This window comes from Labrus bergylta, chromosome 18, assembly GCF_963930695.1.
Source record: "Labrus bergylta chromosome 18, fLabBer1.1, whole genome shotgun sequence".
Taxonomy (NCBI): domain Eukaryota; kingdom Metazoa; phylum Chordata; class Actinopteri; order Labriformes; family Labridae; genus Labrus; species Labrus bergylta.
In genome coordinates, this window is record NC_089212.1 from 16,235,687 (window position 1) to 16,249,084 (window position 13,398).

A 13,398-nucleotide genomic window follows, 5' to 3' on the forward strand; every position below is an offset into this window, starting at 1 on the left:
TTTCCAGCTAGGAGTGGACAAAAGCCGGGGGGTCATCTTAAACAAAGTTTGGTCCAAAAAACAAAACATGGCGCTGAAAGACACTAAAACACTGTGTTGAACTGGGGAGAAAGGAAATAAAATGTGATTATTCTCCGGGTTCTTTTATACCTTTCGAACAACATAGTATTGGGTGTCCATTGCGTCTCTATAAAATTAGGGCCTGACCATTATGAGATTTTTGGGGCAGATACCGATATCGATATTGGGGAGAGAGAAAAATTTGATGCCGATATCTTTCTTAGATTTATCTTCAAATGGTAGCGATAGACAGATATAGAGGAACACATGTATGGCGTTTATCCCCTTAAATGTAGTTTCCGTACACTTGTGGAAAAGATATCCATTTAATCCATATAGCTAACTGTTGGTGAGAGAGAACTGCTAGTGTAATACAGTGAAACTCAACTTCAATGCTATTTGACTGGTGAATAAATCTAGGAATATCCGTTCATATCAGCAATAAATTTAGCCAATACTGATAGAAACTGGACATGCTAATATCGGACGATTGGCTGGTTAATCGTTCGGGCTCTAAAAGAAATATTGATCAGGTGAACAGAAGTTCTTAAGGTAGTGACTCAACTTGTGAGATATTACTCATCAAAAGAATTTACTGACGCTTGGTTTTTAATCACACTGTGACACACAAATGAATTTCTGCCCTTGAAATGCTAAACTGTATCTGAGTCAACCCTCATACCACAAATGATTTCTTCAAGAACCAGAGAGATGACTAACTGAAAGTTCTTTTTTTATCAGGCTTTCAAAGTTACAATATAGGAGCGTCAATAAGTCAGTGTTGAAAGGAGCTCGTTGTCCTTTCATGTTGCAGTTGTGTCCTTCATGTTGCTTCAGTCTTTTTCTCCACACAGTAACAAATCAAACACAGATAACCCCTCTCAATCACGGCTTTTATTTGTAAGGCACCAGAGAAGCTTCCTTACTGCTAAAAGTTTGATTCATTCTCATTAGAGTACACAGTTTCTTGTTTACATCTTTGATTTTTTTTTTTTTTGCCCCAGGTATCTTAAAATGAGACTGTGTTCATTAGCACATTAAACTGGTTTTGTTTTGCACAAAAAAAAAAGGGTCAAACATTTACAAACCTAGAAACAATGTTAAGTGTTACTGCCTACTGGGACTATGGGAGAGAAAACAGGAAAAACGACATGGTATACAACATTGTGCCTCTCGTAATTGTAGGCGTTTAAAGCACACATACAACACCGAATCTTTCATGATACACACACGTTAAAAAGCAGCTTTGAAACATACAAAAATGCTTTAAAAAATATGTATATTGATATATTCATATGTATACAAATTGGCCCTTCACAGCAAAAACAAACACACATACCATTCATATGTCTGAGATTTGCCAAAGGAGGTTTTTCAACAGAGATTGACGTCAGCATCAAGAGTTCTCACACTCGATACATCAAGGTCAAATCTCCAGGGAGGGGGGGGGGGGCAAATATTCAGGTCCCCAAAAACAAGCACAGCAAATTAAAAAAAAAAAGAGAGGAAAAAAAGAGAGCACTCAGCCAGAACTTAAGTGCTTTTCAAATTAAAAATAGAGGGGGAAAGGAAGGCTGAAGCTCTGATCTGGGACATGCACAGACTTTAAAAGCTCTGCACAGCACTCACATTATAGTGGAGTCACAGCTGAGGCCTGCAGCGTACGGAGGCTCAGCCTACAGACTGGAGAAGAAGATGGAAAGAGATCAGCAGTGACCCTGAGGTGAAGAGAAGAATGAGCTGGACCATCTCTGAACACTCAGTAGACGTCAGGATTGTGAATGTAACTTTAAACTGATGATGGATAAGAGAGCACTGCTGCCCTCTGATGGATGAAGTATGAATCTCCAAACTAATGTTTTAACTGCATCCAAACTCCACACTACAGACTAACCACATGAGAGATACAGTGACCTGTTCATTTAATATTGAAGAAATTTAAATACTTAGACTAAATGGAATCTTTGCCTATTTCTATATCATCATTTTTATACACCAGTCACTCCTGAAGGGCGGTAGATTGTGTAACAGCATGTTGCTGAAACAGTCTTTTCTATATTTTTCCAGGCCAACGTATTATTTGAGATGAACATCAGACAGTTAAAATAAAGACCTTACTTAAAAAAAAAATCTGAAACAATACTTACACACGTTCAGGACAAGATCAGCAAAGAGATAAATTGTCCTGCTTTGTTCACAGGGGTCGTAAATATCTGCTCAGGAGATTTAGACTGAACTGGCGCTCAATTGTCATCATCATCAAATTCATTAACTCAAATTATTCACCATGTAGTTTGTTTGAAAGTTTTGAAAGAATTCAAAAAAATGGGGATTACAATGCTTTCAGACAGTGTCCCCTGAAATCGTTCTCACCTCCTACTGACTAAACATGGAACTGCGTGTAAATCTTTTTAAGGCTTTACTTCAACTGAGAGGACCAACATGTAGAACATTCAAATAAGACTGATTATTATATATTTTTGAAATCATAGAATGTGATAAGGGCTACTATAGGTGTGTTTTAATGTTTCCTTGTAACAGCTGCTAGAGCCTTTTAGATGTTTGTACTGTAGTGTGGAATCGGAGCACAGCTTTGATTTGATCATCTCTACATGTGAAACCAGGAGAATTGTTGTGCAACAGGAGATGATTATGTGATCATTGGCAAAAAAATTGTGAGTGTAAGGATCATGTCTGATGTCTTTTCATCATGTCTGAGGGAACATTTTTGACATTGCTTAAAGAGGTCTGTGTAGCTTCTCAGTCATCCAGGTCAGGGTCAATCAAAGCTTAATCCAAAGGAACTGGGCATGTTGGAAGATCTTGAATTTTAAGGTCTTGAAAAACGTCCAGCAGAGAAAACAAGTCCAGTTGTCTTTGGATTAATCTTTGATTGCTTAAAGAGCTTTAGCAACTCCCCACTGACACACTCTTCATTAAAACAATGTGGAGAGGAATAAAGAGAGGATTTCAATCCCACACAAAGACAGGAAAATGTAAAAAAAAAACGGTGCATGAGCTGAAGCGTGCTAACGTGCAGAGATACGGTACTCCTACAAGTTTAGATCGTCTGGTTCTGAATTTGGACCCTGTTCTAGTTTGAAAATGTCAATTTTAAGAAAGGGTGAGGGAGGGGCGTGAGCAGGTGGTGGGGTGAAAATATAAAAGGTGCCTTATAAAAAAACAAAAGTCTAATTACACAAGTGTTTCCTTCTCTCTGATCACATTCAGCACACACACACATTTCGGATGTCTAATTAGCCTCTAACTTTGTGAAAACAACATGTTCAAATGAAGCCAAATTTCCTTAGAGTTTAAATTCTCGTCATTTAAAGCGAGTCCATGCACATGGTCCATGCCACGTAGCGCCCCTAGTTGCAGCAGCAGCAGCTCGGCCTTTGACACACAAAAAAAACTCTTAAAGACGAGTGTACTACCGTTTATAATTGTAAGTTTTTAATATAATCTAATCCCATTTTTGGGGGGGACTGAGGTACACAGTTAAAGGTAACGCATCCAGCAGTTGGCCTTAAGAGACAAAGAGTGAAACCTCAGGTGGGTTATGTTTGAAGCATTCGAATGAACCTGACATGTAAAATGTCCCTTTAAAAACATCCAGAATTAATTCAGACAACCAGTCAACATTTTTCATTTTGGAGAAAAGGTGATGGGAGCTTTTTGAAGGTAATCAGAGGAGAGGAAGGAGTCAGAGGGAGCTGCTTACAGTGGCAGACACAAAACAACCAGATTGACTAAATAAGGACATTAAAAAAAAAAAATCTGATAAGAAAAAAAAGAATAAGAAACCTGTGTGAGGCAGATGCATGTAAGGGGCACTGCTGTTTACTGTCATCTTCAGCTCTCACTCTGAATGGGGAAACATTATCGTAGTTAAGCCTACCAACAGTGGCTTACACTAAAAAAAAAAAAAAAAAAAAAAAAAAAAAAGCATCTATTTTAAGTCTAGAAGCCTGAATTGAGTCTATTACCACTAAAAATAAGAACATTTAACTCTCACTCTCCATTCAGCAGTTTTCTTTGTCTGTTCATCCAAAAAGTTTGAACTCTGCTTGTCATCATCCCTGCAGTTACTCTTCTTCATCATCAACAGACAGGCAGCCAGTCTTACATCAATCTCCATTTATAGTTAAAGTTTAACCTTTCTTTTCCTGACACTTTCCACGCTCCCCCTCTCAAACCTTCATCTCGTGTTGACTCTAGTCTGACTTGTCCCCGTCCTCTCCTCGTGGTGCTCTCTCCGCAGCTTCCCGGGCCTTGTCCTCCTTCGCCACCTGGGCCTGGCTGTGTGAGTAGTTGGCCAGGATGGAGGAGAGGGAGAGCAGGCCGGAGCTGGAGGAGACGGCGGGCAGGGAGGGAGGGGTGAGGCCCAGGGGCAGCGGGGTCACAGGCAGGGCCAGCCCCTGCAGCTGGGACAGGTGTTGCACCTGGAGCTGTTGCTGTAAAGACACGCGGCACAAACACGGTGAATTGCTGAACAGCTTCTGCTTTGCACTTTTCAATTACTAAGTCACAACTCAGAAAACTTAATGACTGAATGCATGGTGCTATTTGTAAAAAAAAAAGATTCCCCATTGCACTGCCTTGGATGTGTTTTATCCTGTTAATCTACAGGCTGCCTGTTTTATGACTTGACAAATGAACACTTTGAAGAAATTGTCAAAGGACAACAAATGAACAGTTAGCTAACCTGCACAGTTCTTGTTTAAAATAAAGGGCTTTTCCAAACATAAACATAATGTGTAGTATTGTATAGAATATAGATTTTGACGAGGGGACTATTTGTGGCCTTACGTTTAACTTTGGAAAAGCATTTTTTATTTATTTTATCTTTATTTTACCAGGTAGTCTCATTGAGATTTGTTATCTCTTTCTCAAGAGAGACCTGGGTATGCCTGTTTCTTGCTGCATTTTCAAAACATGACTTTTTAACACGTCCTGTTTGTAACAACAAGTGATGTATTGAATTTTATCCAAACAAAAAAATGGTTCTACTAGTTTCTCATCTGTATAGACAAGCCTTCCTGAAACATCCTCATCCCTGTGTTTTAGGTTTGACTGAACTTCTTTCACATCATGATTTGTTTTCTGTTTGGAGATTTTTTTTTTTTTTTTTTTTTTAGAAAAAGGAGGTAGTCATACGCACATCATGGAGGTGCAGGGCCGTGCAAAGACAGCCGACTGAGGAAGGAGAAGAAGATAGGCCCGCACACAAAAAGTTTTTAATTCATCACAATCACAACGTGTCGACCAGAGGTCTTCTTCAGCTGGTCATTTTGTTTGTTTTATGCCTGTGTTCAGTACACTCAGTACATGAGGAGTTTGTTGCCCTCTCATCAGAAACTTTGACCCATTTATTTTTCACAGTTCCTCCAACCACTTTCAGAGAGAAGATCGATTACTCTGTTAAAGCTCACCCGTATGATGGAGTTCATCTCAGGGGGCGTGACTTGCTTGGCTCTCTCTATGGCGCCCATGACTTGTTGTTGATGCTGAAACAAGTGAAGGGAAATTGAGAGTGTTGTTCAATAGTCAAAGTCCGTGAATACAACCAGGACGTACATGTAGATAACATAAGAACGATCGATTCAGTTCTCTAGCCTGCATCTTTTCACTCATGCGTCACAATATTCATGAACACATCACGGTGTCCTTACCTCTTGTGACAGGTAAGGCAGCACCTGAGCACAGATCCCGTTCAGTCTCTTCACTATTTCAGCCTGAAAACATCGGAGAACAACAAACGTTCACACCTGCATGTCATCAGATCTGGGTGATTCATTGTTGGAGAAAAGCTCCTACCTGTTTGTGCATTTCGATGTTCAACCCGTAGGACATTTCATAGTACTATGAAAACAAAGAGGGAGAAAAGACGAACATTAAACTAACATCTACAGGCAAACTCAGAATTCTATGACTTTCCACTACAGCAAGAGAAAACAAACATGTAGAGGACTTATCAATGGAGGTCTTTGTCATATGATCTGCATTTGATCATTGGCTATAAGAGAGGCTCTGAAAGTGTTCATCTATCGCAGACCACGGGATGTGTGAAGCTGATGAAGCCAGCAAAACACACTTTGGCTCTCACATTTGATATTGACTTTAAAAGTAAGGGGAGAGCATATACACATACACTGGAAAATCTGTGCTCATACCGCAGCACTTAGCATCTTTGGTTGCGATCACATTATAATAAATAGAATTAAAAATGTCAAGAGTTAAAGTAAGATTACCATGATATAGTGACGCTGCATCTCTGACTTTTCAGAAGCCAGTTTGTCACACTCCAACTTTAGACTGGGTAGAAGAAGAACAAACGTTACAGGTTAGTTTGAGCACAGACATAACAAGATGTATCTCTTGTATCTTCTTTGACAGTTTAGGAGCTATGCTATCCCACAACATGTGTCACTAATGCTTAGCTAGGACTATCACCTGCACGCTCTGGCTTCATATTTTAAATCATGGATAGGAGTTGTATCTTCTCCTCCAATCAACCACTCAGGAAAAAAAAGGCAGAGCAGGATCTACCCAAATATCAAACAGCTTTTGAAGATGTCATTACAACACAAAGCCTCCTTATGACAGCGGATAAATGATTGTCTTTCTTTTTACAAAGTAAACCAAATTTACCTTTAAGTGAAGAATTTGTAAGAAAGAACGTGTAAAAGAGAAAGAAAAACAAACTTAATTTAAAGACACATTTACGTAAAGGATTTTGACACACAAAACAAGAAATTGTGAGCATCAACTGCGGCAGGAGTAAGAAAGGAAATTCATACAATTTGAATCCGCTCACTGATTGAATATTTATGTGTTCCCGTCTTGATACATGATCAGTTCTCTGTGTGCAGAAGTAGAAGAACTGCACCCACGTTTCTGAACCTTGTTGTCCTTTCTCTGAACGGTCGTTTCCCAAAAACAAAACACTGAGCACTGCCATCATCTCAATTAAAGTCACTCCTCTTTGTTAGAAGTTTCAAACAGAATGGATACAGAAGTCAAATGTCATCACTGTGTTTTAGAAACCAGTCTGATTGATCAGACATGTCTTTATTAGAAACCCTCGACACAAAGGAAGGTAAGTCAAAGCCCAGCTGAGAAGAACAACAGGAAGAGTTTTCTCACATACATCATACTTAGAGGGTTTTTTTTTTTTTTTTGGAGTGTTGACTTCATACCTGTGGTATTGTGCTTGGAGGAATTGGAACTCATCCTTGATGCGGTCACAGGAGTCAGAAGTGGTGAACTTGAGAGGTTGACTAGACTGAGAGGACCCCTAGCACACAGAAAAGGATTATTTTTGACATTCTCACAGAGTCCAAATTAAACTGAAACCACACTTTGGATTTACAAAGATTGCTTAAACATTTCACAAACAGTCCTGCAATAGCCAGATGTGTCTGTGTGTGTGTGTGTGTGTGTGTGTGTTCTGTTGCTAAAAAAAAAGTGTTTGGGTTTGTTAGGAAACAGAGGTTTGACCTCTGGGATTAACCTTTTGAGAGGATAGCAAGATTGAAAGTCGGCCATGTTTAACTTACAGAACACTACTACTGTATTAACCAGAGCTCTAAATATCTGAAAACAGAGATTTTTCGTCAACATCTGTCTTTGACAAATTGATATTAAACATCTGTCTTTCCACAAGAAAAACACCGGGCGGCTAACTCTTCGCAGGAACGCAGAGTGTGGTGAATGAGGAACTGTGTTTACAGAAGGAAAGATTCAAGTGTGCCGTGCTGACCATATGTGAGAGGTGTTTAGAGTCTGCATTAGAAGTCTGGATGTATAGACTTCACTTAAACCATCAGTCTAAAGCTGTAATCCAGGGTTTATTGTGTGTCTTAAACCTTATTACTCTCTAAATAAGTGGCACAAGGGCAAAAGGTCACCAGTGGGGATTATAGGACAGAGAGGATGGAGTCCATGGTTACACATAAATGCACAATGCACTCGTACACTACATAAAGGTAAGTGTTAAAACTATTGATATCTCTATTAATGATGTTAAAGCCAGTGATCTCTATGAACTGCTGTAAAACAACAGCGGGCACTAAAGGTTTGGGAACATGCTTTACAGCTGTGTTTCACTGAACTCAAACATTTTCGATGGTACTTAGAGTAAATAATCACTTGATTACATGAAAACAGAAATAACCAAAATGTCTTCTCAAAATTTAAGAATTAAACTTGGCCCTTCTGGAATATTTGATAGCCAGTCCATTGGAGCTAGATGAGTTAATCCGTTGGGGGATTTACTGCTTTTCTTTGTCATTTGGAATTGTAAATGAAGATTAGTTTTTGGATGTCTTCATTGCTGATGAGACAAAAGAAGCCACCTATTATTTTGAACATATGATACACTCATCCATTAATCCTTAAAATAATCTTGAAGTCGATCAAATTAGTAGAATCAATTTCTTTAGGTTAGTGTGCAGTCGCCCAATTGTGTGAGAAGACACTTCAGGAAACTGTAACATAATTTATTTATGTTTACTTTCTCTGACATTTTCAATTTCTACCTGATTTATCATCATGTTGATAAAGAACGGAAGATTTGACCACTAATGAAAATAATTCCAGTTCACAGTGTGAGTGTGAGTGCAGAGTTTAACATGAGAAAAGGAGACAGGAAGTTGAGCTCACAGCATTAATAATAAACGACAAATAATGCTTCACTTATTGGGGAATTTACAAGTCAATGTTTTGGGGCTATCTTCTCATATTTTTGGTATTATTGGCAAATACATAAACAAATTTAAAAAAAAAATTAAAGTGTTAGCTGCAGCTGAAATGAACTCACCTCTGTACATTGATTAACATGCAAACTAGAGTAATATAACCTGCTATTGTTAAAACATTTAAAGTGTTGATGTGTGGTCCACATCTATGATTTTGTATGGACTTCTTAAACCTCCCTCCTGAAACATGATTCAACTTTTCATTGAGATTTAAAAGTGTTTTAAGCTCCATTTGTTAACTTTTATAAATCATAAAAAAGAGACAAAGTTACATTTCCCAATTAAGTGAAATTGCTCTGTACACATCGGCTGCACCCTTACATTCATATTTCAGTTCATAAAAAGGAAAAAGTCTGCGATTCAAAAACATCGCAGATGATTTGCCTTTCTTCACACACACACACACACACACACACACACACACACACAATTAAATTAGCTGCCCCCGACGAGCAGCTAGCCGACGAGCAGCCTCTGTTTTCAGCTTCATTTTTTGGTAAAGTAAGTGTTATAGCTACCATATACGTACATTTTAAGTTTTAAACTGCGACGTCTACTCTTTAATGACGGTGAAACGTCGAGGGGAAGGTAGAGAGACGCCTGGCTTTGTGAGAATAGCTGACAGCTACGTGCAGCCAGCACAGCTAGTATCAGCTGGCGGTTGCTACCTAGCATTAGCTTAGCTCAGTGTTTTAGTTTCCTACTGGGACAAGTTCAACCAAAACAACTCACCGAGTGCCTTGATTGAGGAAACATCATGTCAGCAGTGTGTTTCGCCTTGTTTCCTTGGTCTACTCGAAATGTACACGGCCAGCCGGCTAAGCTAACAGGTCCCCAGATATTATTAAATGATAGGAGACGCTATTCGCACTTTGTACTCTGTCATCGTTCAGAATAACGTTAGCTAACGTCAAAGCAGCACAAGCCGAAGATCGCGTTCTGGTCTCCGCGGTCAGGAGAACTGCTGCCAACCGAGGACGAACAGGCTTTAAACGAATAAAACGATCTTCAAAAGGAACATCAGGTCTTCTTCTTTTTTTTCTTCTTTTCGGAATAACGTTAGCGTTATACCTCCCCGGGGAAACCCTGGATGTTGACACATGAGCCCCCCTGACTTTCCTTTGCTTTGAAGAGAAGAGAAGAGCAGCATCACCCGGAACACAAACCGAGCGGCGGAGGAGCGGGCGCCCCGTGTGACGCAGAGCTGAACTGACCCGCTTCTTCAGGGGGAAGCAGGGCCGGCGACAGGGCAGATGGGACCCCCGAGGAGGGGGGGGGCCCTGAACATCCAGAATTGTTCTTTTTTTTTTTGGTATTTGGTTTTTGGTATTATTTTTTTGTTGTTATTTTCTCCAACCCCATGAAGCTTGTTCTGTACATATTTATAACAATAATACAGCAAAAGGAAAGAAAAACAGACCAGAAGACAGACATTTATTAAACTGTAAATATTTTGTTATTTATGCATAATTACACAACATTTTTTACACATAATAATTTAGTAATGAATTTGGCTATAGGCCAGACTTTTTTGATTTTCACCTGATTTTTTTTTTATTTGTTTATGTATTTGCCGATAATAACACAAATATGAGAAGATAGCCCCAGAAATCCCCAGAAAACATTGACTTGTAAATTCCCCAATAAGTGAAGCATTATGTATCGTTAATTATTAATGCTGTGAGCTCAACTTCCTGTCTCCTTTTCTCATGTTAAACTCTGCACTCACACTCACACTGTGAACTGGAATTATTTTCATTAGTGGTCAAATCTTCCGTTCTTTATCAACATGATGATAAATCAAGTAGAAATTGAAAATGTCCGAAAAAGTAAACATAAATAAATTATGTTACAGTTTCCTGAAGTGTCTTCTCACACAATTGGGCGACTGCACACTAACCTAAAGAAATTGATTCTACTAATTTGATCGACTTCAAGATTATTTTAAGGATTAATGGATGAGTGTATCATATGTTCAAAATAATAGGTGGCTTCTTTTGTCTCATCAGCAATGAAGACATCCAAAAACTAATCTTCATTTACAATTCCAAATGACAAAGAAAAGCAGTAAATCCCCCAACGGATTAACTCATCTAGCTCCAATGGACTGGCTATCAAATATTCCAGAAGGGCCAAGTTTAAATCTTAAATTTTGAGAAGACATTTTGGTTATTTCTGTTTTTATGTAATCAAGTGATTATTTACTCTAAGTACCATCGAAAATGTTTGAGTTCAGTGAAACACAGCTGTAAAGCATGTTCCCAAACCATTGACTTGTAAATTCCCCAATAAGTGAACCATGGCCATTTCACCTGGCCTACACCAAGATGTGGCTGCATATTAAGATAAGATTTACTTTAATGACCCAGCAAGGGGAAATTCTGTTTTTACACTCTGTAAGTCATGCAACACACACAGGCTGAAATATACACACATGCACAAACAGGATCCTATAGACATGCACTAATGGAAAGATGTCAGAGTGACGGAGCGGCCCACAGTGGGCGCTTCTGAGCTGGTGGTGGGGAGTGGGTTTGGTGCCTTGCTCAAGGGCACCTTGGCAGTGTTCAGAAAGTGATCTGGCACTTCTCCAGCTACCAGACCAACTTCCATATTTGGTCCACATCGGGACTTGAACCAGCGACCCTCCGGTTCCCAAACCAAGTTTTTTTTAAATTTATCTTATCTATTCTGTTTAATGTGTATTTTTGAGCTTTCTTGTCTGTGCTGCTGTAACACCCGAATTTCCCCTCTGGGGATCAAAAAAGTATTATCCTATCCTATCCTAAAAATATATATATATATTTTTTTAACTTTTATACCATGAGAGTATTTTAGAGCATTCTCTATTTACTCTTACTTTGAAAGAATGTGAATTAGAAACTACTTACCCATTCTCTTAAAAAGCGATACGTCTGCTTAAGTAAATCTGCGTGTATATAACACTCATTGGTCACTTTCTATCTGTCATTCAAGAGGGACAGAGAAGGTTTGAGAACCACTGTGTTAAGGCCTATTTAGTTTCCAGTTCATTATAGTATTTCAAAAACCTGATCAAGACTTAAATTTGAGAAAGCCAGAACATTCAAGCACCTCAGGGAAGGACTGTATCAAGGCATTGGACCCTGACTCCTCTTGCTTTGAGACAGCAGCCCTAACCGGAACACCACAGTCCTATCTGGGACTGCTCATCTGTTTTAGTTACACTTTCCCTTAACCTCTTGCTTTGAGGCCAAGCATGGTCCATTCTCCAGTCAGCTGAAGAAAGCACATCCGATCCCCACAAGGGGATGGCCCTGTCCAGGATTTGAACCAAGAGCCAGCTTGAGTTAAGGCAGCAGTGCTAACCACCACACTAATGTGCCAACTTGCATAGCTCACTGAAGTGCCAACTTGCATGACCCGCCTCATTCTAACATTATTGAGTAGAATTTCTTAACGGCTGTCCAAAGTGATGATGCGGTGCAACGGGGAGATAATAATAATCTCAACTTCAGAGCTCTGTCATGTAGACTTCTATTTCTGTACTTGTGTTGTGAAAAAGGATATCCTGTCACAAGTGGTGCAGTTTTTCATAAAACTAAATGTATTTGACCTCATCTTAAAATCCAAATGCCTACAGTATATATAATAGTTTGTTTTTATCATTATAATCCTTTACATTCTTCAAGCTAAACTTGTCCTGCAGAGAAGTTGAGAGTTTTTATTGTTGTTGTTGCTTTAAATGATCATCAGAAAGCCAATTAGTTTACATTGTAAATTCCTCTGAAGGCCCTTTTTAAGTTTTATTTACATAAACCCAGAGGTGCAGTGCAGGGTATACGCAGGTATATGGAGTATACCCACTTATTGTTCAGTCTCCATAGGCCAGTGTATACCCACTTCTAAACCTCTTCTTATTCACATTATGTATGATGCAATTTGTTTTTTCTAGAACTGTGAAGGGACAATGTAGTTGTCTAAGCCTGCAGTCTGTTTTTCCAAATTATTATAACTTGCTCTTCTGCGTTTTTTGTTAATTTCATAACAATACCTACTCCCTTAAGTTAAGCAGCAGAAGTAGTGTTTACATGTCAATACAAAAGGCCTTTTTGTAAGTGAATTAAATATGCAAAAGTAGTTTTACATGTCACTTTTTATAAGAGACCATTTATCCTCTGCTGGACTGGCCCCTTCAAACATTTTTGCGAAAAATGAATAGTATTCCTATTTCTTCAGGCACCACTACACCACTGCATAAACCTCTGGCTAGTTCTACTGCCGACCCAACACGGATATCAAGTATACAGCAAGATCATCCATCAAGGGCAGCAGACCATGCTCACCATCAACAGGGGTTCGATATGCACAGATGCATCTATTCTGGACAATCAGAGCCTTAAAAAGGATGAAAATCTTAAGCTCCCATTTAAATATATTTTTCTTCTGAAATCACATTTTAAGACCTTTTCAAATTCAAATTTGTGATGAAGAAATGTATACTTACAGACACAGGATCTTTGCTGTACAGTCAAACACATCTGAATATTTTCAAGTTTAAAGCATTCAGAATCATAAAACCAACTCAGACACACCG

General features: G+C 38.9%; 1 protein-coding gene across 1 annotated transcript; it reads right to left on the bottom strand.

Moving 5' to 3' along the window:
- Nucleotides 1-939: 939 nt before the first annotated feature.
- LOC109996169 (TLE family member 5) lies at nucleotides 940-10,059 on the bottom strand. Its single transcript, XM_020650176.3, has 7 exons — nucleotides 9,555-10,059; nucleotides 7,263-7,360; nucleotides 6,315-6,378; nucleotides 5,881-5,925; nucleotides 5,736-5,798; nucleotides 5,496-5,570; nucleotides 940-4,517 (listed from the first exon to the last, which is right to left on the bottom strand). The coding sequence occupies exons 1-7, from the start codon at nucleotides 9,579-9,581 to the stop codon at nucleotides 4,278-4,280; spliced, it is 612 nt and encodes a 203-aa protein (XP_020505832.1). The 5' UTR covers nucleotides 9,582-10,059; the 3' UTR covers nucleotides 940-4,277.
- Nucleotides 10,060-13,398: the final 3,339 nt, after the last annotated feature.